This window comes from Camellia sinensis, chromosome 3 (genome assembly GCF_055761805.1).
Source record: "Camellia sinensis isolate YWXY chromosome 3, ASM5576180v1, whole genome shotgun sequence".
Taxonomy (NCBI): domain Eukaryota; kingdom Viridiplantae; phylum Streptophyta; class Magnoliopsida; order Ericales; family Theaceae; genus Camellia; species Camellia sinensis.
In genome coordinates this window covers 221,059,229-221,082,572 of record NC_138963.1, presented here as the reverse complement: position 1 = coordinate 221,082,572, position 23,344 = coordinate 221,059,229, and the positions used below count along the sequence as shown (strand labels likewise).

At 41.6% G+C, this 23,344-nt stretch overlaps 2 protein-coding genes across 3 annotated transcripts; one reads left to right on the top strand and one right to left on the bottom strand.

Moving 5' to 3' along the window:
- Positions 1–1,576: 1,576 nt before the first annotated feature.
- LOC145822248 (uncharacterized) lies at positions 1,577–3,472 on the top strand. Its single transcript, XM_082918866.1, has one exon. It carries the CDS (start codon positions 1,577–1,579, stop codon positions 3,470–3,472), a length of 1,896 nt encoding a protein of 631 aa, XP_082774992.1.
- Positions 3,473–17,021: 13,549 nt separating this feature from the next.
- CPK29 (calcium-dependent protein kinase 29) lies at positions 17,022–22,466 on the bottom strand. 2 transcript variants are annotated; one of them, XM_028203222.2, is made up of 8 exons: positions 21,489–22,466; positions 19,787–19,930; positions 19,220–19,372; positions 18,887–19,002; positions 18,431–18,598; positions 17,896–18,023; positions 17,351–17,450; positions 17,022–17,259 (listed from the first exon to the last, which is right to left on the bottom strand). In XM_028203222.2, the coding sequence occupies exons 1-8, from the start codon at positions 22,180–22,182 to the stop codon at positions 17,176–17,178; spliced, it is 1,587 nt and encodes a 528-aa protein (XP_028059023.2). In that variant the 5' UTR covers positions 22,183–22,466; the 3' UTR covers positions 17,022–17,175. The 2 variants fall into 2 exon arrangements, with proteins under 2 accessions (XP_028059023.2, XP_028059025.2); XM_028203224.2 differs by lacking the exon at positions 19,220–19,372.
- Between the last annotated feature and the right edge of the window lie 878 nt (positions 22,467–23,344).

Here is a 23,344-nt window from a genome sequence, read left to right as displayed (position 1 = left end):
CAATGTACGAGCATCACTCAAAAGTGGGCCGGGCAACACGGTGGACCTTCCGGATGGACAGAACCACTCCAAAGTGGGTTGAGCAACATATAGGACCTCCTGGTTGGACAACCGTTCTAGAGCAGACCAATTCAGAGAAGGCCAATTCACCAAAGATCTTTCTTGGGCCCACAAGAGACAAACAACCCTGCTCCTCCCCCTTTGTATGAACAGAACGTGGAGACATGGAGGCGCAGAGGGACAAGGCGCATATATGACAAACCTGCGTCTGAATGGCAGGCGGAGTGGTCGTCCTCTTCCAATGAGAGATGTCCGCTAATGAGACAAACAAAACAGACCTGCACCCGAGTGTCAGGCGGAGTGGTCGTCCTCCTCCAATAGGAGACGACCACGAATAAGACACGTTGGACAGATGGCGGAGAGAGAAGGACTTGAACGACAAACAACCTTCTCCTATAAAAGATGAACACTATTCACTCAGAAGGCATCCGAAATCCACACACTTAACACATACACTCTTTGTATTCTCTCCTCTTTTTCCTCTCCCTGAGTCCCTAACTTCACCATCGGAGGGGTTTCCGACCAAACCTCGGTCGGGCAGCCTCACCGTTTGTTATTCTGTGTAGATCTTCAATTCCCAAAGCCTGCTGTTCATCCATGAAGTTCAACCGTTCTTCATAGTGCAGAAATCACCCCCGCACAATTGGCGCCGTCTGTGGGAAAACCACTGTTTGCTTCGTGACGACCTCTGGCGATGGGAATCGAAGATACACCCCACTCTGGGCTAGCAGAGAGGACTCCAATGACGGAGAGAACCAAAGATAAGGGTCTGGCATTCCCTCCAGCGCACGATGACCTTATGGACCACGATGGTCAGACACCCAATGCGGCGGAGCGACGCCGTGTCATTGCCGCTGAGACGTCTCAACGCCTTTTTGTTGAGAAAGACCACCGTGACCGCATCATCGACTCAATGGGTTTGGAGATCACTGAGCTTCGCACCCAATTGATGAAGTTCATGGCGACCCCAGCGGAGCCAAGAAAATCCGTTGGTGGACCATCGCAAAGGAGACGTACCCCTTCTCTCCCTCCGCCTCGCAAATAGCACTACAGTCGTGGTCCTACTGGTAGAGAGCATAGCCGGCCGATTCCGGTGCTTAGTGAAGCGGCCAGCAGTAGGACGAATAACCTACAAAAAAATAACCCACGAGAGAATTCCCATAAAAGGCAAAGGACCGTTAGCCGCCTATCTGAAACCTTTTATTGTCGTCGCGACGAGCGACCACACGATTTGAGAAGTTGGCTGAATGATAACAGAGAAGAGGCGCGACGGCTATGCAGAGAAGGAGAACGTCGAGGAGATAGGGAGGAGGACCGCCGGCTCAGCAGGGAAAGGGACCAGTTAGACCGGTCCATACACCAACAAGAGCGTCGTGCTCTAGACCGGTTGGTGTCCACCCCCTTCTCCCTAGAGGTAGAAGCTGTAGAACCTCCACGGAAGTATAGCCCACCGAAATTCATTCTCTATGATGGAAAGACGGACCCTCTGACCCACATCAGCCATTACCGCTAGATGATGTCCCTCTGGAACCGTAACGACGTACTCATGTGCAAAGTCTTCCCCTCTAGCCTTGGGGAACTTGGCCTCCGATGGTTTGACAAACTCCCCAATGGCTCAATTTATGACTGGACGCAGCTCTCGGAGGCGTTCTTAGCCCGATTCGTCTCCAACAGCAGGGTCCCAAAGCAGTTAGATACCTTGTTCAATATTCGAAAGGACAGGAAAGAAACCCTACGCCAGTACGCGCGACGGTATTGGGAGGAGTATGGTGACCTGGAGGAAAATGTTTGCAGTGAACAATTGGCTGTGCTATACTTCAAGCAAGGCCTACCTCCTTCGCACAAGCTAAGACAGTCGTTGACGAAACGACCTGCCTCCACCATGAAGGATTTGAGGGCTCGAATAGAGCAACAAGCTCGCGTGGAAGATGACGCTGCTTCAGTACATGTTGCTGTTGCTGAAGAAGAAGTCAGACCGCCTCGACCGCCTAAGACTGAGCAGCCAAGGAGGGATGAGCAGCGCAAGAACTATGGCCAAAGGAACCGCTCCACAGTAGAAAACGAGGAGGAAAGGGCCAAATCTTATGAAGGCATCACCACCGTCTTCAAAGAGCCAATATACAGGCTCGTCGAGAAACTTAAAGGGGAAGCCTTCTTTGTCTGGCCAGCTAAGATGCCTGGAGACCCTGCTCGGCGCAATCAGACACTGCGTTGCACCTATCATCGAGAGAAGGGACACAAGACGCAAAATTGCAGAGCTCTCAAACAACACTTGGAGGACTTAGTTACGGCGGGACACCTCCAACAATGGATAGACGTTGATAAGACGAGGGAAAAGAAAGGACTAGACCAAGTCCCCCTTGAAGAGAACCATGCCCCGAGGTTGGTTATCAATGTTATCCATGGAATGACTGACCCCGAAAGAGAAAACACCATTCGAGGGGAAATCCAACGAGCCACCCACATTCAGCAGGTAATGTCGGTAGGACCTCCTCCCAAAAAGTCCAAGACAGAAGCCAGACCTTCTCGGTTTAACGTCGTGTTCACCGAAAGGGACCTAGAGGGAATCCAGCACCCCCACACAGATGCCCTCATCGTTACAGTTGGTGTGGCCAACAAGTTCGATGTGAAGCGAGTCTTGATTGACCAAGGAAGTGCCGCAGACATCATGTATTATGAGCTTTTCAAGAAGCTCGGCCTTAATGAGCAACACCTGACACCTGCCACCTCCCCTTTAGTTGGCTTTAACTCGCAAACAGAATGGCCGCTCGGCCGAATAACTCTATCTGTCGTAGCTAAGTCCAAGGTGGTCTCTGTTGACTTCTTGGTGGTAAACACCCCATCTCCCTACAATGCCATCCTCGGCCGACCTTGGATTCATCAGATGGAGGCAGTCCCTTCCACCTATCACCAACTCGTTCGCTTTCCAACCAAGTATGGAGTAGAGGAGATTCGTGGAGACCAAGTGGCAGCCAAACACTGCTTCATTGCCGCCATGAAAACCAAACAAGTCTGCGACCAAGTACAGATGGTAGAAGTACCTGACCAGCCGGTTTTGGAAGACGTCGGCGGAGTGCCGACTGAGAAGATGGTGGAGGACCTAGAGACGGTCTTGGTAGAAGAAGGAAACCCAGATAAGTTCTTCCTGCTCGGCACTTCCCTCACTGTTGGAGAGAAAGAGCAATTACTGGCTCTACTCCGTAAAAACATTGAAGTGTTCGCCTGGTCGGCCTATGACACTCCTGGGTTGGACCCCAACTATGCCTGTCATCGACTCAACGTCCAACTAGGAGCGCGGCCGGTCATTCAGAAGAGTAGACGATCATCCACGCAACACACCGATGCAGTGATCGAAGAGGTGGACAAACTTTTGGCTGCTGGAGTCATTCGAGAAGTGCAGTACCCAAAGTGACTGTCCAACACCGTCGTGGTGAAAAAGAAGAATGGCAAATGGAGAGTCTGCGTTGATTTCACTAGCCTTAACAAAGCTTGCCCCAAGGATAGCTTCCCCCTTCCACGAATAGATCAACTTGTTGACACAACGGCTGGACATGAGCGCATGAGCTTTCTAGACGCCTATAGTGGCTACCACCAGATCCCTATGTTCGGTCCTGACCAAGAGAAAACGGCTTTCATCAGCCCTAGAGGCATTTACTGCTACAAAGTGATGCCCTTCGGCTTGAAAAATGCTGGTGCGACCTACCAACGAATGGTCACCAAAATGTTCAAGGACCAGCTTGGTAAAACCATGGAAGCATACATTGATGACATGGTCGTCAAAAGCAAGTTGGCCGAGCACCATCTAAGGGACCTTGAGCAAGTGTTTGGAATTCTGAAGACTCACAAGCTTCGATTGAACGCCTCAAAATGTGCCTTTGGAGTGGGATCAGGGAAGTTCTTGGGGTATATGGTGACTAGGCGGGGCATTGAAGCCAACCCCGACCAAATCAAAGCCCTCCAAGACCTTGAAGCACCTACAAAGGCTAAAGAACTCCAGAAACTCGCTGGTATGGCTGCAGCACTTAATCGTTTCATCAGTCGGTCATCTGATCGGATGAAGCCCTTCTTCCAACTTCTAAGGAAGAAAACCAGTTTTGAGTGGGGAAGTCAGTGCTCCGAAGCGCTAGAAGATTTAAAGAAGTATTTGTCCTCTCCTCCCCTTCTATCAACACCTGTCGCCAACGAAGAGCTTTTCCTTTACTTGGCTGTTTCTGATCATGCTGTCAGTGTAGTGCTAGTCAGAGAGGATGGAAAGGAGCAAAAACCAGTGTATTACGTTAGTAAGACACTCCTTGATGCCGAAACTAGATACTTGCCATTGGAGAAATTGGCATATGCACTATTAATTGCCTCTAGGAAGCTTGTTCATTACTTTCAAGGACATACCATCAACGTCCTCACTGAATTCCCCCTCAAGTCTGTGTTCAGTCGAGCAGATTTCTCAGGCCGAACAGCAAAGTGGGCGGTGGAGCTTGGAGAGTTCGATATCAAGTTCCAACCTCGAACAGCAATCAAAGCTCAAGTTCTGGCAGACTTTGTTGCAGAATTTACCCCGGGACCGGCTGTCCCCTCCGAAGGGAGCTCGGCTTTGGTCACTATGACTGCCCAGCATAAAGGGCAATCCCCAGCCGAAGCATGGAAACTTTTTGTTGGAGACGTATGGAAGCTGTTCGTGGACGGTTCTTCTAACCAAAAAGGGTCAGGGGCAGGAGTTGTCCTTATTTCTCCTGAAGGATTCATATGGGAGCAAGCCATTCGATTGGGCTGGAAAGCCTCTAACAATGAAGCAGAGTATGAAGCTCTACTAGCCGGCCTACGAAGTGCCGAACACTTCAATGCGGAGAAGCTACTCGTCTTTAGTGACTCTCAATTAGTGGTCAACCAACTCTCTGGAGTTTACGAGGCTCGCGATGAGCGGATGGCCACTTATGCAGCACAGGCCAAAAATTTGATCAGAAAGTTCCAAGCCATCAAAGTCGAGAAGATTGGCCGAGAGGGAAATGGTCATGCTGACGCTTTAGCTTGCCTGGGTTCCTCGGTCGACTCCAGAGACGGCCGCAAAATATGGGTGGAATATGTACCCCAACCAAGTATTCAACTAGTCGAAATGGTCCTTTGCACTGACTTGGGCCCGAGTTGGATGGACCCACTCTTGGCCTTCTTGAAAAATGGCACCCTTCCTGAGGACAAAAAAGAAGCGCACAAGACAAGGCACAGAGCTTCTCGATTTTGGCTCTCCCCATCTGGCAAGCTTTACAAGAAGTCCTACATGGGCCCTTATCTACTCTGTGTTCATCCAAGTCTGGTGGAAGATGTGCTTTATGAGATCCATGATGGAATCTGTGGGAGTCACACTGGTGGTCGGTCCTTGGCACACCGAGCGCTAACACACGGGTATTGGTGGCCGCGCATGCAAAAGGAGGCCCAACAGTACGTCCGCAAGTGCGACAAGTGCCAAAAGTTTGCTCCTCTCATTCACCAACCAGCCAAAGCTCTAACCCCTCTCACCAGTCCTTGGCCATTCGCTGAGTGGGGCTTAGACATTGTTGGACCATTAGCTAGGGGAACTGGGAATAAAAGGTTCTTCATCGCTGCAACTGACTACTTCACCAAATGGGTGGAGGTGGAGGCCTTGTGCAAGATCAAAGAAGCAGACACTAAGAGGTTTGTTTGGCGCAATGTTGTGACTCGATTTGGCATTCCCAGAGTCCTTCTCTCTGACAACGGTACACAATTTGATGGCAAGATCTTCAGGAGATTTTGCGCTGACTTGAAGATAGAGTTCCGAAACTCCACTCCGGCCTACCCACAGGGCAATGGCCAAGCTGAAGCGTCCAACAAGACGATTATTGACGGGATAAAAAAGCGTCTTGAAAAAGCCAAGGGCAAATGGGTGGAAGAGATACCGAATGTCCTCTGGGCTTACCGAACTACTCCTCGTCGGTCAACCGGTGAGACACCTTACTCTCTCACCTATGGGATGGAAGCAATCATCCCTTTGGAGGTTGACCTTCCTACCATCCGTTCTGAGATCTTTGAGCCAGCAGACAATGATGAAGCTATTGCCCAAGCTCTGGACATGGCCGAAGAACGTAGGGAAGCTGCCCTCATTCGATTGGCGGCTTACCAGCAGCAACTCACTAAGAGCTTCAACAAGAATGTGCGTCCAAGGCAATTCCTACCAGGCGACTTGGTACTCAGGAAGGTAATGGATCACAAGAAAGTTCCTGGGGAAGGGAAACTCGGTGCAAACTGGGAGGGGCCCTACAAGGTTACCTCAGCACTTGGCAATGTCGCATACTATCTGGCTGACTTATCAGGGAAGGCAATCCCCAGACCATGGAACGTCGCCAACCTAAAGAAGTACTTCCAGTGATATGATTCTTAGGATGAAATACTTACAGTAATGTATTTCTCAGAACATGCCTTGATGTAATCAAAAGTTACGAGTATCAATGAATGAAAATTTGTTTTATAGTTTGTCCTTATTTACTTGTGTTGTACATTTATGCTCGGTGGAGCAAATTGGCCACGGGTCTTAACTCAAGCCAATCCCGGATGCTCAACCCTTTGGTTGGAGCGGGGTGCCAAGTGGTATAACTCGGTGGAATTTGTGCCAAGTATCGTTACTTAAAGCACGGTCCAAATTCACAATTCACGCTCGAAGACGGGCAGAATTACACTCTACGAAGGGTTAAATCCCGCCAAAACTTGCCCAAGTCAGGTGGCGGCCGACCAACATGATAAAAAACTTTCACAATTTTTTCTCTACGAAGGCATAAAGCATGGTCTGACCGAACAGACAACCTTCCGAGCCACAGAGCTCATGCTCGGCTGGGGGCATCGACAAACTTACTCAATTTTTTCTAAGGCACGAAGCCTGATCAGACCGAACAGACAGCCTGCTAGGCCATAGAGCCTCTGCTCGGCCGGGGGCAAACATGACATATAAGCAAAAATTGAAGATAAGCGGTTCAACACTTGCGAAAATAAAAGAACGAGTGCATTGAAGTGAAACTTCAATTACTAAAAAGAGTTCGGCCTTACAAAAAAAAGAGGTCCACCCGACCGAACTCCAAGATAAATAAGAAAGTACAAGTTGCAAATTCAACACTTGGCAAATTTAGAAGGTACTTCATTACAAAAGGGAGCTCGGTTTGTATCATAGCTTATCCAACCGAGCGCTAAAGCAAAACTTGAAGATACTTCATTAACTTTCAAGTTTCATTACAAAAGAACTACTAAAGCAGAAGTGAAAGAAAAACTCGAGGCAACCTAACAACTTACTCCTCGCGTTGCTCCTCCTCGTAGTGTCCATCCTCGCGGTGCTCCTCTTCTGTAGGATTGACAGTCTGTCTAACCAAGGAAGAGCTTGGCAGGAAAGGAGAAAGGCCAGAAGGATCAACATCCGTAGCTCCACCTTGGCGAGGCCTTCTCATCCTAACCCTTGCAGCGGTCTTCGAAGGGACTGGGATATTGTCAATATCATAAAGAGGAGAAGCCTCTTCCACTTTAGCAGCGCGCAGAGCCCCAGTCCAACCCTTAGTAAAGATCTTGTCCCTCAGCTTCAAAATCTCCTCCGAATAGGTCTTTTCGGCCTCGTCATAGCCCCTCTGTTCGGCCTCGTCCACCATCCTTTGATAATTAGCCTTTAAAGACTTCAAAGCAGCATCGGCATCTACGACCCTCCACTCGGCCATGAACATCAGTGCTTCGGCCTTCTTCTTTGCATCTTCCATCTTCTTTATATCCTCTCCGGCCGCCTTCAAGGACATATCAGCATCAGCCAACATGTTGATCGTCTTAACCTTCTCTTGCTCCTCACGATGCCGCCTTTCATCCATGATGTGCATCCTCTGAATGCACTGCACCAAACCAAAATGTCATATTCTCAACAACCAAATTTAAGTAAATGACAAAGACGTAAAAGAAGACTTACTGCGGTTAGCATCTGCACCGAACCCTTGATCAACACGTCGCTTGAAATGTTTTGCTCCGCCATATCCAAAGGTAGCAGCAATGCCTTTGATAAGTCAAAGGCCAAGTCGCTTGAGTAGATTGTGCTGTCCGATGTAGTGATTGCTCGGCCGTTGTGCTCCAAGGGAGGCACCCATTCTTCAACTGAGCCCTGCTCATGAGAACCCCCAGCAACTTCTTTACCTTTGGACCTCTTCCTCTTTGAGGCCCTATCAGCAGGAAGAGCAAGAGTAGCAACGGGAGGAGGAGGAACAACAACATCCTTTTTTCCACCCTTAGACCTCTCCATCGGTGGAGAGGAAACTCGTGTGTCGACTGTCGAAACAGCTAGAAGGTCCTCATCATCAGATCCAAAGACTAAGGCATCAAGATTGAGCTTTTGGCGACGAGCCATTTCGCTTGCTAAGTCTGGCGACGGAGAGTAGCCTCTACTGAGTGATCCACTTGATGAACAAACGACAGCGGAAGAGGAAGCTCCAGCAGTTTGGCCAACTTGTTCTTCGGTTTCAATCTCAAGTGAGTCCCTCGAGAAGTTGTTTACTTTGGGTTTCCGTTGGATGACATGTCTGTAAGTTCGCACATAGTTAAGCAAATGCGAGGCCGACCGATCTTCGTATCTTAGTGCAACTTTGATATCCCTTGGATGCTCTTTCTCCGGCCTCCTCTTTAGCTTCTTTGAACCTGCAAGTACGAACAATAACACTTTAACAAAGAAAAAAATCACAGGCGATAAGCGAATGGATAAAAGGAAGCTACAATAAAGAATGACCTGGGTGGCCGTTCTCTCGTGGAACCCGCTTCGATCGGCCCACCTCTTCGGCCGCAAACTCCCAATTACCTCCGACTTGAAGGAAATCAGAGCAATGCTTGTCATTATCAGGAAGTTCAGTAACGAGTTGGAAGTCCAACGACCGAACTTTGACATAATAGTTTTTACCGCCTTTATTACGACACAAGGAGTAGCAATGAAGAATATCCCAAATACCCAAGTCCAAGTCTAAGAGGTCGTTTAAGATCGAGACACCGTTTATCACTCTAAGTGTGTTCATTGATATTTGCATTGGTGTAAGTTCAAAATAAGAAAAGAATCGACGCAACAAAGGGTTCAACGGAAACCTAACACCCCCCTCTACGATGGAGGCAATTGAGAAGGGCATTGTGGTGCTTGTACACGACCGATCCGCGTCAACCGCCGCCAATGTCAATGTGACATCATTGGAAATGTTATATCTTCGGCGGAACTCATCCATTCCTGCCGGAGTGTCCACTAGGTTCCGAAACTTACCCATTGGAGGTGCGACGTTCCACCAAACAACTACACTAAGGATGACTTGCAAGGTTGGAGGTACAATGGCCGACCGAGCAACCATGTGCTAAACGACTCTCAACGTTACACTTAACCAAAAAGTAATGGTGAAGGTGGAAAGGAAATACATAGGTTCTACGACTTACAGTGCCAAAATCAAGGGGAACTTGATGGCGAGCCTCTCCGAATGAAGCAGTCCCACTGTGGCAACCAAGAGAAAATTATGAGTTGCAAAAAAAAAAAAAAAAAAAAAAGATTAAATAAAAAAAATAATAATAATAATAAAAAAAAGAGAGATTAAATAAAATAAAAAAAAGGGAGCAAAAAAAAAAAAAAAAGAAAAGAAAAAAAAAAAAGTAGATAAATAAATCACAGTGGAGGACTTACAAAATAGTGTCCACCGAAAATCAATAACAAAGGCTTATTAAAATGAGAGAGTTCAGAACTTACAAAATCGGAACCCGGTGAACAAAAGGCAAGACAAACAGGTTGTAAGAGATTGGAAGAGGAGTTGAGGCCGAGAGAGCAGACGAAGGTGGTGGAGTGGAAGCGGAGGAGCTCGTTGCCGTCGGCGATGCAGCGTAGATTGGGTATGATGAGGAGGAGGAGGATTGTTTTCGGAGCCAGCTTGATTGGAATATGATCTCTACTATGTTCTTGCTTGTGTCTTCTGGACCCAATTCGGACACTGCGTGTCTAACACCCTGATGAAGAAGAGAACACTGGGTTTGTCCCCAGACTCTGATATCTAATTCTCTAGAGTGAGAAAGTGAGAAGACCACATCATTGATGCAAGCTCTCAATTTTCTAAGGAGGAGTTTGGAATTTATAGAAAAAGAGTTGGAGGTCAAGTTATCAGATTATTAAATTTCAAAATTGCTTACAGTTCCAAGAAAAAGAAAAATGTAAGAGCAAAACCAAAGTCAGACTCTTCTTTCCGAAAATAGGTTCTGTTATTCCTGGAGTTAAAAAGTGAGGCAGGAAGGGAATAGAAAAAATGGGTCTGGAAATCCAAATTTCTAGAGGGAGAAAGTGTTAAACAAAGTGGGTTTGCTTGTTTTCATTAACAAATTCTGAAATGGGCTTGCCTTTATGTCATGTTGACAGCTCCCAAACTAGTCAAATGTGGACACGTGATGGCTCGACAGTCGGAGTAAGGACATTAGTTAGGGCCGAGCTTGAGGTCTGGTGGCAAGGCCAAGATCATGGACGACCGAGCTGCGATGCTCACGGACGAGTCGGCCGAAGCATTTTAGGCCGAGCTAAAGGGCACTTGAAATAACGAAGTGTGAAGTTGGCCCAGCCCCGAACTTTCCAGGTGAGCCGTGCAAGGAAGTTGAATGCCCGAAGCCTCACTAGGCAACTCTATCAAACCAGCGAGCAAACAAGTTCAAGAAGTCTAGTTCCCTAGTATGAAGAAGATAAGCAAACTAAGTCGCAGATGCGCCGACCGATCCAACGACGACGAAGGCAACTGAACAAGAATGAATCGAGCACAAATTGGAGATCACCGAGCAGCGTGAAAGCTGGTGCGAACCAAGCTACGGAGTAACGACAACCGACCGAACTCATTCGTCGATGACAACGAATCAAACTAGCGACCGAGCTGCGAATTTGGTGGGTTGTTCTTCTAAGGCCGACCAACGGCAAACCCATAGCCAAGCAACAATCCAGCCGGGCTAAAGTGTACGGGACTCATAAATTGGCCCAACGTTTCGATGTGAACAATGGACCAAGCTTGTACCGCGCACGACCTCGGCTGACCGAACAGGCCATAGCAACTTCGAACTAGAAACGGAAGTTGCACTCTGTGATGATTGAATAACAAAGGCCACGGAAGAAATAATCTGCTGGATATGAAAAGAGATGACCACCGAACAAAAAGGTGACCGAGGAAGAAAAAGACTCAGTGAAGAAAGTTGATGACCAAGCAGAGGAGATGAAAAATGAGCCGAACAATTGATTAGCCAATTATGTTCAAATAGGATGGAGCATGACCGACCAAGCTCTGAGCATCACTTTTTCATTTCTTAAATGGGACCGAGCAGACAAAATGTATTGTTGTCTATCCTGGTTGGAGACCGAGCAGACAAAGAAAGCTTCACTTTTTCATTGGAGCATGTTAGACAAATAGTGCAAGAGAGTGATCAGTACGTGGCCTGCAAACATTTCCATAAGCAAACTTGCAAAATTTGATTTGGAGTGTCAAGTTTGTAGGGCCCACATCTATTTCACCAAGTGCAAAACAGTACCAAGTGCCCAGCAAATGGTTTTTGCATGTTATTACCATGCATGGCAATGGTATTGCTTAGTCCACTTGTCCAACTTTAGGAACATATGTATATATATATATATATTTAAAAAAAAAAATTAAAAAAATTAAAAAAATTTCGTGTATATATATATTTAATAAAAAATAAAAAATAAAAAATTTCGTGTATATATATATATATATTTTTTAAGTTAAGCAGCAACGCTCAGCCGACTGAAGGAGCATCAAGCTAGACAATTACAAGGCTAGTGAAGACACATTTAGTTTAGGGGCACAACCGAGCTACAAAACATTGGGCAGACGCATACGTTAGAATGAACAATAATTTTTAATCCAGCTCATGGAGCTCAAATTAAAGTGTGATCACCCAAACTTCGAAGTTGGTGACAGAATTGGCTTCCGCTTCGCCAAACGTAAGCGCAAGCCAGGGGGCAAATGAAGTGGGTGAAAATTAATCAAGTCTTGGTGCTAGGTCCAATGCAATACTCACTCCAAAGTGGAGCTAGGTCGGACCTCAGCCCTATGGCCAACACTTGCTCGTAAGCAAGACAATCATAAGAGTTCGGCCCAATGTACGAGCATCACTCAAAAGTGGGCCGGGCAACACGGTGGACCTTCCGGATGGACAGAACCACTCCAAAGTGGGTTGAGCAACATATAGGACCTCCTGGTTGGACAACCGTTCTAGAGCAGACCAATTCAGAGAAGGCCAATTCACCAAAGATCTTTCTTGGGCCCACAAGAGACAAACAACCCTGCTCCTCCCCCTCTGTATGAACAGAACGTGGAGACATGGAGGCGCAGAGGGACAAGGCGCATATATGACAAACCTGCGTCTGAATGGCAGGCGGAGTGGTCGTCCTCTTCCAATGAGAGATGTCCGCTAATGAGACAAACAAAACAGACCTGCACCCGAGTGTCAGGCGGAGTGGTCGTCCTCCTCCAATAGGAGACGACCACGAATAAGACACGTTGGACAGATGGCGGAGAGAGAAGGACTTGAACGACAAACAACCTTCTCCTATAAAAGATGAACACTATTCACTCAGAAGGCATCCGAAATCCACACACTTAACACATACACTCTTTGTATTCTCTCCTCTTTTTCCTCTCCCTGAGTCCCTAACTTTACCATCGGAGGGGTTTCCGACCAAACCCCGGTCGGGCAGCCTCACCGTTTGTTATTTGGTGCAGATCTTCAATTCCCAAAGCCTGCTGTTCATCCATGAAGTTCAACCGTTCTTCATAGTGCAGAAATCACCCCCGCACAACATGTACTTCAAAATGTGTCAACAATGGTGCTACTTCTTTTGACAGTTCTCACATAAATATTTTTTATGGACAGGAAAAACAATTATCATAGCAACATCAATGTCAATGGAGCAAATCTAATACTTCTTAAGAGACGGTAATAGCTGGTCATGTTTGAGTGATGTACAGGTGCAAGAAAAAAACAAAACAAAAACAAAAAAATGAAGAAGAAGAAGAAGAAGATGAAGAAAGAAAGAAAGAGAAAAATTGAATGCATACTACAAAATCTCACCACCATTATCACAAATTGCACAAATAGAATCAAATAGGTCATCATCAGGCTCATCATCTTCTTCAGGCCTCGTTTGGGAACAGGCTAATTTAGTAACTTTTTGGCTAATTGGCTAAAAAGGTAGGTAAAAAAAACTTGTATGTTTGGGATGACTTTTTGACTAATTACGAAAAGCTGTGCAAAAAATAGAGAGAAGCCGTAATTGTTGACTTTTTGGTATGACTAATTGGCTAATTTAGTAACTTTTTGGCTAATTGACTAAAAAGGTAGCATCCCAAACGAGGCCTCTCATCTATCATATTTGTTGTAGCTCCAATGTCCTGTCAAACCAACTTTTGAAACAGTTCACAAGCCAAACACTGAGAGCATTTTTTGTATGTATCGGACGACCGATTACCTACCTTCAATGTAAACGCACAATAAAATGGTGAAATCTCACGTAGGTCCACAATTTGGTGAAACTTTTGCTTAATTCTCAATTTGATATAAATTTGGTGAAACTATTGGAGAGAGAAAAAGTGATTTTTTTCATCAAATTCAAATCTGGCACTCAATCTGATGCAATGTTGGAGATGGTCTTAACATACATTTATGCGTAACATCTTTTCTATAAATTCACGTAAAAAGTGAAAAACTCGATAAAATTTGAGATTGACTTTCTTTCAGTCTAATCCTTAGTTGCACGAAGTGGGAGCGGGAGTGGGAGTGGAAAATCATAGTCATTCCAAGAATCGTTGATAGGAAGCGTTTGTATATATATTAAATAATATAATATATATAAATATATTGTAAGATTATATATTTTTGTCTCTAATAATAATGAAAATATATGTTATAAATTTAATATATATATATATATATATATGAAAAATCATATGTTAAAATATTATAATTATATACTTTTATTAGATTTTTTTCATTTATTATAAAATATTTATTCTAAAATATTTACATTATTTTCTTATTTTATATAATATCTAATTAATTAAACATAACATAAAAAATTAAAAATAAACAAGATAATAAATTAGTTAAGTGAAATTTATATATATTTGTGCAATCACAACCAGTAAGGCAGATTTCATTAATTGTAAAAAGAGAAGGGTTAAATCAAAAGTCATTTTGTATAAATATGACATTAATACACCACTAGAATTAAATGAAAAAGATGTTAATTTATAATATAAAATCAGAAAATCCTAGAGACCCCAAATAAATTACCAATTGTTCTACCAAATCTCTCCCATGGATGTGGGACTCCCATACATGTGATTTGTATGAGTCTCACATCCATGTGAGAGGTTTGGCACAATATTTTGTAATTTATTTGGGGTTTCTAACATAACTCTATAAAATCTATACTGATATAAATGAAAAATAAGAAATTTAAGTATTAAAAGACTTTTCAATCTCGAACGGAGAGGGAGGGAGGGAGGGAGGGAAGGAAGGAGAGAGAGAGACACGAACAAGAAGAAGTAGAAGACGACGCCGAATGAGAAGAAGAAGAAAACGCCTGTGAAGCACAAAGCTTAAGAGATGAAGAATAAGAAGATGAAGATCAAAGCTTGAGAAGCAAATACACGGAAGAAGACAATGCGATCTCCATTTTCGTAACCCTAATCACAAGTCCATATCAGGTTTTTCTTTTCCTTGCTACTTTCTCTCTTTCTCTCTCTCTCTTCTTCTTTTTTATTATTGCCGTGAAACACAAATCCTTAGCTTGAACGTTCCCATCCAGTTAGATACACGATTCTATCTTAATGGGGACGCGATTCTAACACGATTCTTGCTACGAATCGTTGAATCACAATTCTAGACGAGAATCGTCTCCCCTTCCCACGATTCCTGTTACTAAGGTCTGATCACACATTAGAGGGTGTTGTTGGGCCCGTGGAGGCCCACCACGAGTCCCGTTTCGATAATTCAAACCGTTTAATGTGTAAAACTCGTTGAGTACTATATATTTGTAAAAAATCACATTGATCTGATATCAATAACTATTTTATTAGATCAGATTTCTGTCAATCGTTTATTTTTTCACTGTTCATTTTTTTTTATACAAAATTAATTTGATCAAGTAACTATCAATATCTAATCAACGTGATTTTTTACAAGTATATAATACTCGACGACTTCCACACATTGAATGATTTAGATTATTAAAACAAGACTCGTAATAAACCTCCATAGGGCCAACAAGTCCAGAGGGAAGCCAAAACCATAAAATTCATATGAAAATCATTATGGAAATTTATATCAAATTTCCTTGTCCAAGCATTTAAGTGTTGTAGGAGAGGGTTCAAGAACGTCGTTGGAAAGTTCGAAGATCTTTGAAGATCCTTGAAGAACAACTTCGAATTCTCTAGAAGATGATGAGAGGCTTACATTCTTCAATAGTCTCAACTCAAGAACACAAGAGTAAAGGAGATGATGGAGATAAGAGATTGGGTGAAGAAGAAGGCAAAATGGTTAGAAAGAGAATAATGGCAAGGCTCTCCCATGAATCTCCCACTTTCACTCTCAAGGTTGATAATGGAGAAGGGAAATTAGTTCTTTCTCAATAGTTAATTTTCCAAAATTCATCCCTTGTAAAACTATGGGTGGGTGCTATTTATAAGCACCTCATGATGTAGGATGGAGCCCATGTGCAAGGCACATGGGGAATATTCTTTCTAACCACCTTGTCCGAGGAGGTAACTTCTCCGAGGATGAAGAAAACCTCAAAGAGGAGATCAACCTCTTGACGAACCCTTCTTCTTAGCCACACCTAACCAATGATCCCCAATCATCCCAAAGGGTCAGGGGTAGTCCCAGAGGATGTCTTGCCGCATAAGGGTCAGCAGTAGTTCAAGAGAACGCCTTACCGCAAATATTGCAGAGTCTCAGGGACCCCCTAGATCGTGCCACCTCGACCCGGGTATAGGCTAGTTTAACCAAAGAGTGAATTTATCTCCACTCACCGTCCTCGGGATCGGGTCCTTTGTTCGAACTCCATTACGCCCATGGTTCTGGTGCGTAGATCCCAGAAAGCTCCGAGCCTGCAAATGTTTTAAGACTCATTAATGGAACGACTTCTAGATTACGTCTGAATCTGTTCGAAGTCAAGTGCTTCAGATCTCTAGGTTCGTGAATCCGAACCCTTTCAAGTCCGAGTGCCTCGGATCTCTAGGCTTGCTTAATACCCTTTCGAATCCGGGCCCGAGTAAGTTTCTAAGTTCGTAAATCCGAACCCTTTTGAGACTTCGAGCGATTCGACCCGTTTGATGGCGGTAAATTCAGGCCCACCAACTTTGGACTATTGGGCCTAAATAATTTAGTGGGCTTAAATTAGCTCCTCTTACAGGTGTAAAATTTCCTTTTGCCAATATTGAAACAATCATCATATTGCACAACTAGTTCATTTACCAATGTTTGGTCAATGCATTGAGTACCTTCTAAAACAACCATATTCCATATGTTCTTTTACAACTTTATTATTTAGGCCAAGTTTGAAAACTTGTAAAAAAGTCAAAAAGTTACTCAAAAAGTTAAAAAGTTAACACTGTTCACCAAAAGTCTACAAGTACGGCTGCACAACTCCCAATTCGAATTTTTCTCTACAAATCAATTTTTACAATTTTTTATTATACATTTTTCCATAAAAAGTCAAAAAGTTAACCCAAACATTCATATTTTCAACCTCAATTTTTTAGTCCAAAAAGACAAAATGCACTTATTTAGGACACCCCAAGCAACCTCTTAATAACATATTTTACATATTTTTCAAATAACAAAATGACACCTTCATTCCAAATACAACGGAGAAGAGAAAAAACTTTGTGGATAATAAAAAAGAGATTGAAGGGGAGAAAAAAGAAGGAAGATTGCACAATTATAAACACATTGCATAATGATTATTACAAGAGATACAGGGAAGCGGATTATTAACCTTAAAAAAAGAAAAATGGAATCAACTTGCAAGCAACAGATGAAATCGAAAAAGCTTTGTACTTCTTTCTTTAACATTATAAAAGAAACTTAAGTATGTGTTTGTTTCCCATTAGTATCTGGTGTTCCTCGTCTCATCATTGCTACAAATTCGTCATAATTAATGTTCCCATCCTGCAAAACAGAAAACCAATCATGATTGAGCTCCAAGAAGCATAAATCAGATAAGAATTGTTGTTGCTTAAAAAGAATACTATATATGTACTTTATCGGTATCCACATCGTCGAGGACTTCGTCTATGGTAGCTTCATCCCCCATTCCATACTGAGTCATAGCCTGTCTCAGCTCCTCTCTTGAAATAAACCTAAAAAATGTAACAACCAACTATGACATGTCACTCCTCGAGAGCATAATAATGATTGGAGTAGGCTTGGATTAGGAAAATTTTGACCAATCCATGACAATGTGAAGCAACATCAACATCAAGGATCTCTTTTAAATGGTGGCCTTTCTAGTAATTTACAAAGGTGAATGAGTAGGCATTTATATGCATTAGAGGTGTGGGCACACATGTATGTATTAGTTGAGTTTGAATTAGTTAGGATCTAATAAATTATCAACACTCTTATTTTTTCTCCCACTATCCCACTTACAGCAGTTTTGATCAGGGATATTTTAGGTATATACAAAAAACTGTGACAAAGCTTCAAAATGTTTTACTTTCATATATCATAGTAAAGATAATCAACTCCTCTTACCAATAATATATCACTGAAAGAAGTGTAAGTGGGGTGTGATAAAATACTAACCCGTTGCCATCCTTGTCAAAGTACTGAAAAGCCTTGTACAAATGCTCTTCTTTCTCAAGCTTATGTCGATGCATGGTAGCTGAGATGAATTCAATGTAATCAATAGTTCCATTTTTGTCAATGTCAGCCTGACAAAAGAACAACAGTGATTATATAAGCACACTTAACTGCAAATATTGAATAAGTTTAGTTTTGTTTATTGATGAAGGTTAGCATCACAATATGATAGAAAGTTTAAGGTACTATTGTTACAATTAAAATTTCAGGGATTAAAGTGAAAATCAGATGAAACTTACTGGATGAAAAGAATTATAGAAATTAAGGGCAAAATGGTCAATACATTTATTAGTATGCACACATGACCATCACGTGCCTAATTTCCATCTAATTTAATGACAAATATTGGCGGAAGAATGACATTGAAATTTGCTTAAATTAAACATGAGAGATCAAAGTAGAATTTGAACGAAAATCGGCCCAATATTCTAGTGAATACATTGAGAGAGAGAGAGAGAGAGAGAGAGAGAGTTCTTACAGCATCCATCAGCGCTGCAATTTCTGTTTCATTAAGCTTTGATCCCAGCTTAGACAATCCAATTTTGAGTTCTTCTAATGTGATTGTGCCACTTCCATCAGTATCCATGTTGTTGAATGTTTGTTTCAAGCCATCAATTTCTTCTGTTGAAAGATTTTCAGCAATAACCTTCAAGCAAGACAAATGTCAGTTACAGAAAACTACAAGATGTATTGTCCATATGGATGTCAACATATTTGGATTATTTTGGACAACAAGAAAATTAACTTTTTCCCTTATACGTTACAAAAGTTCACATTTGCACAACCTATTGGGATTGTTTGCCAAAGGTGTGTGGAAAGCAAGGGAATGAGTCAAAATCCAAAAATCCTCAAAACATAGACCAGCTCAACCACATTAGTAGTTAAAATCTAAATTCTGCCCAGTTTACGAAATTGAATTGGTGTTAAATTTTACCTTTAGAGCAACCTTTTTCAGCTTGTTCATTGCTCTGAACTGCTTCATCCTAACAAGGACAGCACTATCAAGGGGTTTATCTGATGCTTCACCATCTTCTTTCAGCCATGGATCCTCTGGTTCACAGATCATGATAAGAATTAAATTGATGATTCCAAAGTTGGCTAAAAATATATCATCTTAAATAAGCCATTAGATAAACAATACAAATCATCTTGTTTCTGAAATTTTTTCTTAGATGATGTCCTACCCAAGAGGGACCGACCCTGAATATATGTGGAAGGGATTGATTGTAAAATATTTATAGCTTCATCATTTTATTAGTATACTTACCGAGGGCTTCGGCAGCAGTTATCCGCTTTTTAGGATCCCTTGTTAACATTTTCCTGATAAGATCCTTTCCACCAGATGATATAGAAGGCCAAGGTGGTTTTTCTAAGTCAAGTTGGCCTTGTAAGATTTCATCAAATATGCCCTTCTCGGTCTCTGAAGAAAATTTATTCATCCATGCATAAAAAAACCAAATGTTAAAAAACTATTACAACAAATTGGTTCAGATCAATAAAACTTCAGGCATCATCCAGGGGCTTGGAAGGGCTGCTAAAGTCATTGCACTTGGAAAACAGAAGTGGATAATGCATTGAGAAGCCCTAGTATTCAGGTAAATGACGAAAACACCCCTTCTACACCATGAAACTGGGTGACGGTTGTGACAATAGTAATACAACTGAAATAGTCCAAATAGGAACTGTGGTTGATCATCTGAATTTCAGAAACTTCTGAATGCTTTACTCTTAAAAAATTGACCTAACTGGTAATTAGTAAACTTTCTAACTTTAAAACCACGAATAACTTATTTCTTTTAGTTACTAATATAGAAATAGAAAAAAGTTCAATTACCGTGCCAGAATGGGGGTACTCCACTTAGAAGGATGTATAGAATGACTCCTGCACTCCACACATCAATCTCCTTCCCATACTTCCGCTTCAATACCTCTGGAGCAACATAATACGCACTTCCAACAATGTCCGTATAAACTTTCCCTGGAGAAATTTTTGAAGCGTTGTGCTCACAATAAGTAAATTTAAAAAGATTGATGATTGTCGGGCAATCTACATGAACAAGCAAACAGTTTTTTTTTAAAAAAAGTCAAGGCCAAAGAAAATTTGCCTTCTGATTGACACATTACCATGCTTTTTCTATAATTATCATGTGATTCGATCAAATGTCCTGTTCTTGGAGGTGTGGTGGCAGTATAAGCTCTATAGAGTCCCAAACATTCATTTAAGTTGTATTCATCTATTTCTAATCATAGAATTGCTTTTAACAATAAGACTCATCAATATTAATTCCCACTTGGAGAATGTGAATCCTTTTTGTTTGGTGTACACATGCAGATAAAATCTAAATTATCCATACTAGTATGGAAAGTTCACAACAATTTTTTTTCATATCATTAAAATATGATAAATTTTAGGAGCTCTTTTAATGTACTGCCTCCACTTGATGATTCGATGACGAATGCAATCCATGCATTGTTGATAAAAAGAATAAAGGTGGGGGAGCCTCTTGATCCACTTTTGATCTCGTTCTCACACATGGATTAACAAAATTAATGAAAATTTGTCACACATGACATGGACCACTTTTTTAGTGGAACATGACTGGTACCAAGTTCACCATAATGTGAGTCACAGATCTGTACTACGAAGCTATTCATGATGTGGTCACCAATCACATGATCTAACTGGTGCTTCTTGTTCTGCTTTTCAATACTATATAGAGAGAGAGTCGTTGACTTGGTTGACTTGTCCCTTTCACCATTGACCCAGTCAAGTTGACCCACAAGTGGGATCCAGATGTCAGATTATAACAACCTTTGATTCAAGTTTAGACGTGCAATTATCTCATTATGCAAAATTTAGCGAGCTTTTCACTTGTATCTATCAGCAGCAATCAGCTGCAAGGTCTCTTGTCAACCTCATTTCACCATCAATGACATATAGTTCCTTCCCAATTTTCATCAAACATTATGTATACCGCACAAAGACTGTAACGCAAAATTCATCAAACACCATCTATACTGCGTGAAGAAACAGTAAAAATTCATCTTACACGACAGAAAATCAAAGTTTGAGATTGACAATCTCCTACGAAGCACTGATACTTCTAAAAGAAAGTCATATCCATATTGTACCAATATCAAATACAATACTCTTCGGATACTCATAAAGAAGTATCTTATACTTTCTACACATATCCGATACGTGATGTTAATTAGATACTTTTCAGACACTCTAGGTCACATATCCAAACAATTATTAAATTGAGATGGTAATAAATTTTGCATAGTATTAAGAGTATAATTGTTAGATTAAATACAAGAGTTTTTCCCCTAATATGTTGCAATTAATGATCAGACAGACTTGATAGGAATTACAGTCAGCCATATAGTCTGTAATGCTAGAAAGCAATTGAAGACATGTCTACAAAGAACTCAAATTCTAAAATCTGATTTACTCATTAAGAAAAAAAGACAATAAGCTTAAAATATAATAATAATAATAATAAAAAATCACAATCAAATCCACAAAGACTGACCTTCCTCAATGAAAACAGAGAGCCCAAAATCAATGGCTTTCAATGGAGCATCCTCATCCCTACTCACAAGCAAGAAATTCTCAGGCTTCAAGTCCCTATGCATCACCCCCATAAAATGACACGCATGAACCACATTCACAATCTGTCGGCAAACCCTGGCCGCCTCTTTCTCCGAATAACTCCCTTTGGTCGTAATCCGATCAAAAAGCTCGCCGCCGGAGCACAACTCCATCACCAAATACAGATTTTTCGGGTCCTCATAAGCACCCTTGAATTCAACTATATTGGGTTGCCCACTCAAATGCTGTTGAATATTAATCTCTCTCCTCACATCCTCAATGTCCTTCTGAGTCACAAGCTTTCGTCTGGATATAAACTTACACGCGTATTTCAAGCCAGTGGCTTTCTCAGTACAGAGATAAGTGACCCCAAATTGACCCCTCCCTAGTTCTTTGTGAAGATCGTAAAGTTGGGTTATCTCGACATAGGGTTTGCGTAGAATTTGTCCAATTTGTGAAGAAGACGATGAGGATGACGTAGAAGCAGCACGTTTTGGAAAAGGAAGAGATGGGGCTGGTTTTGGGGGTGTTGACTCTAATGATCGTATGGGTATAGGATGATATTCGGGAACAGAGTCTGGTGAAGATGAGATTGGGATTTCTCCGGTCTTTCGCTTTGAACAACAGAGTCCCATACTTGCAAAGAGACTCGCTCAAACACCCATACGAGAAGACGAAGAGACAGAGAGGTGTTTTGATTTGAGAGATTCAGAGCATTTTTATGGATGGGTTTTGGGATTGCGATTAGAAGATGTAAATGACTTTGTGGGTGCTTTGCTTTACCTCTGGGTGTGTTCTGGGCATCATTTCTTCGCTTTATTCTTACATACGCTTTGCTTTGCCACCGCGCGAGAAGAAAATAAAATAGAGGGAATCTGAATTGGTTGGGTCGAGTTTCGTGTTTGGAAACGCGCCTTTTAAAATGTATAAATATTTTTTTGTTTTTAAAAGAGAGGAGGATCTCTCCGGTCGGGAATCTGAATTGGAGGTACTGTTTGAGTCAATGAGTTGATTGTAAGTTGTGTTTTAATGATTTCAATTTTTATTTTGTTAAATATTTTATATATTTTATTTTCATAAAAAATAAAATTGATTTAATAATTATAATTTGTTTAGATTGATATTTTATTTTCATAAAAAATAAGATTGATTTAATAATTATGATTTGTTTAGATTGATTTAATAATTATAATTTGTTTAATTTATTATATTTTTAATAAAAATATTTATAATTTATTTTTAAAAATATAAATTTTTTAATTAAAAATACGATAAATTGAATAAATTACACTTATCTAATTGGCTTAATTTTTTGTATAGATGAAATATACAAAATATCTAACAAAATAAACAGTTTAGATCATCAAAACGGGATCCGTGATAAATCCTCCAATCTTGGACCGGAAAGGATCCTCCTTTTTAAAATTATATCAAACAAATTCAAATTTAACTATTCATAATTTATTCACAATTATCATATTACTATTTAAATTTATTCTACAAGTATATTTCGCATTACATAAATTTTAATTTTTATCACACAACTTGAGAAAAAACCGAATTCCTACCCTTATTCTATATTGATGGGCCAATCCGGGTTGAACTAACACTTTAAGGCCCATATTCACGAATTAGGGCCAACCCATGGGCTATGGATTTTTTTGTATGAGGCTTGTTAGTTATATTATTTATATTTTTTTCTTCCTATCACATGTGCATTTTCAGTTCCAAAATTTTAGGTAAAAGCAAAAATAAAAACTGAATGTATTATATATATAATGTAAAAAAGAAGGGCAG

Excerpts from the sequence above, each read along its gene's own strand:
- LOC145822248 (XM_082918866.1), top strand. The coding sequence starts at position 1,577 with ATGTCCCTCTGGAACCGTAACGACGTACTCATGTGCAAAGTCTTCCCC.
- CPK29 (XM_028203222.2), bottom strand. The coding sequence starts at position 22,182 with ATGGGACTCTGTTGTTCAAAGCGAAAGACCGGAGAAATCCCAATCTCA. Across the intron at positions 19,931-21,488 it reads CTCTGTTTTCATTGAGGAAG|GGAAAGTTTATACGGACATT; the intron begins GTCAGTCTTTGT and ends AAATTTCTCCAG. Across the intron at positions 17,260-17,350 it reads ACGATGTGGATACCGATAAA|GATGGGAACATTAATTATGA; the intron begins GTACATATATAG and ends TCTGTTTTGCAG.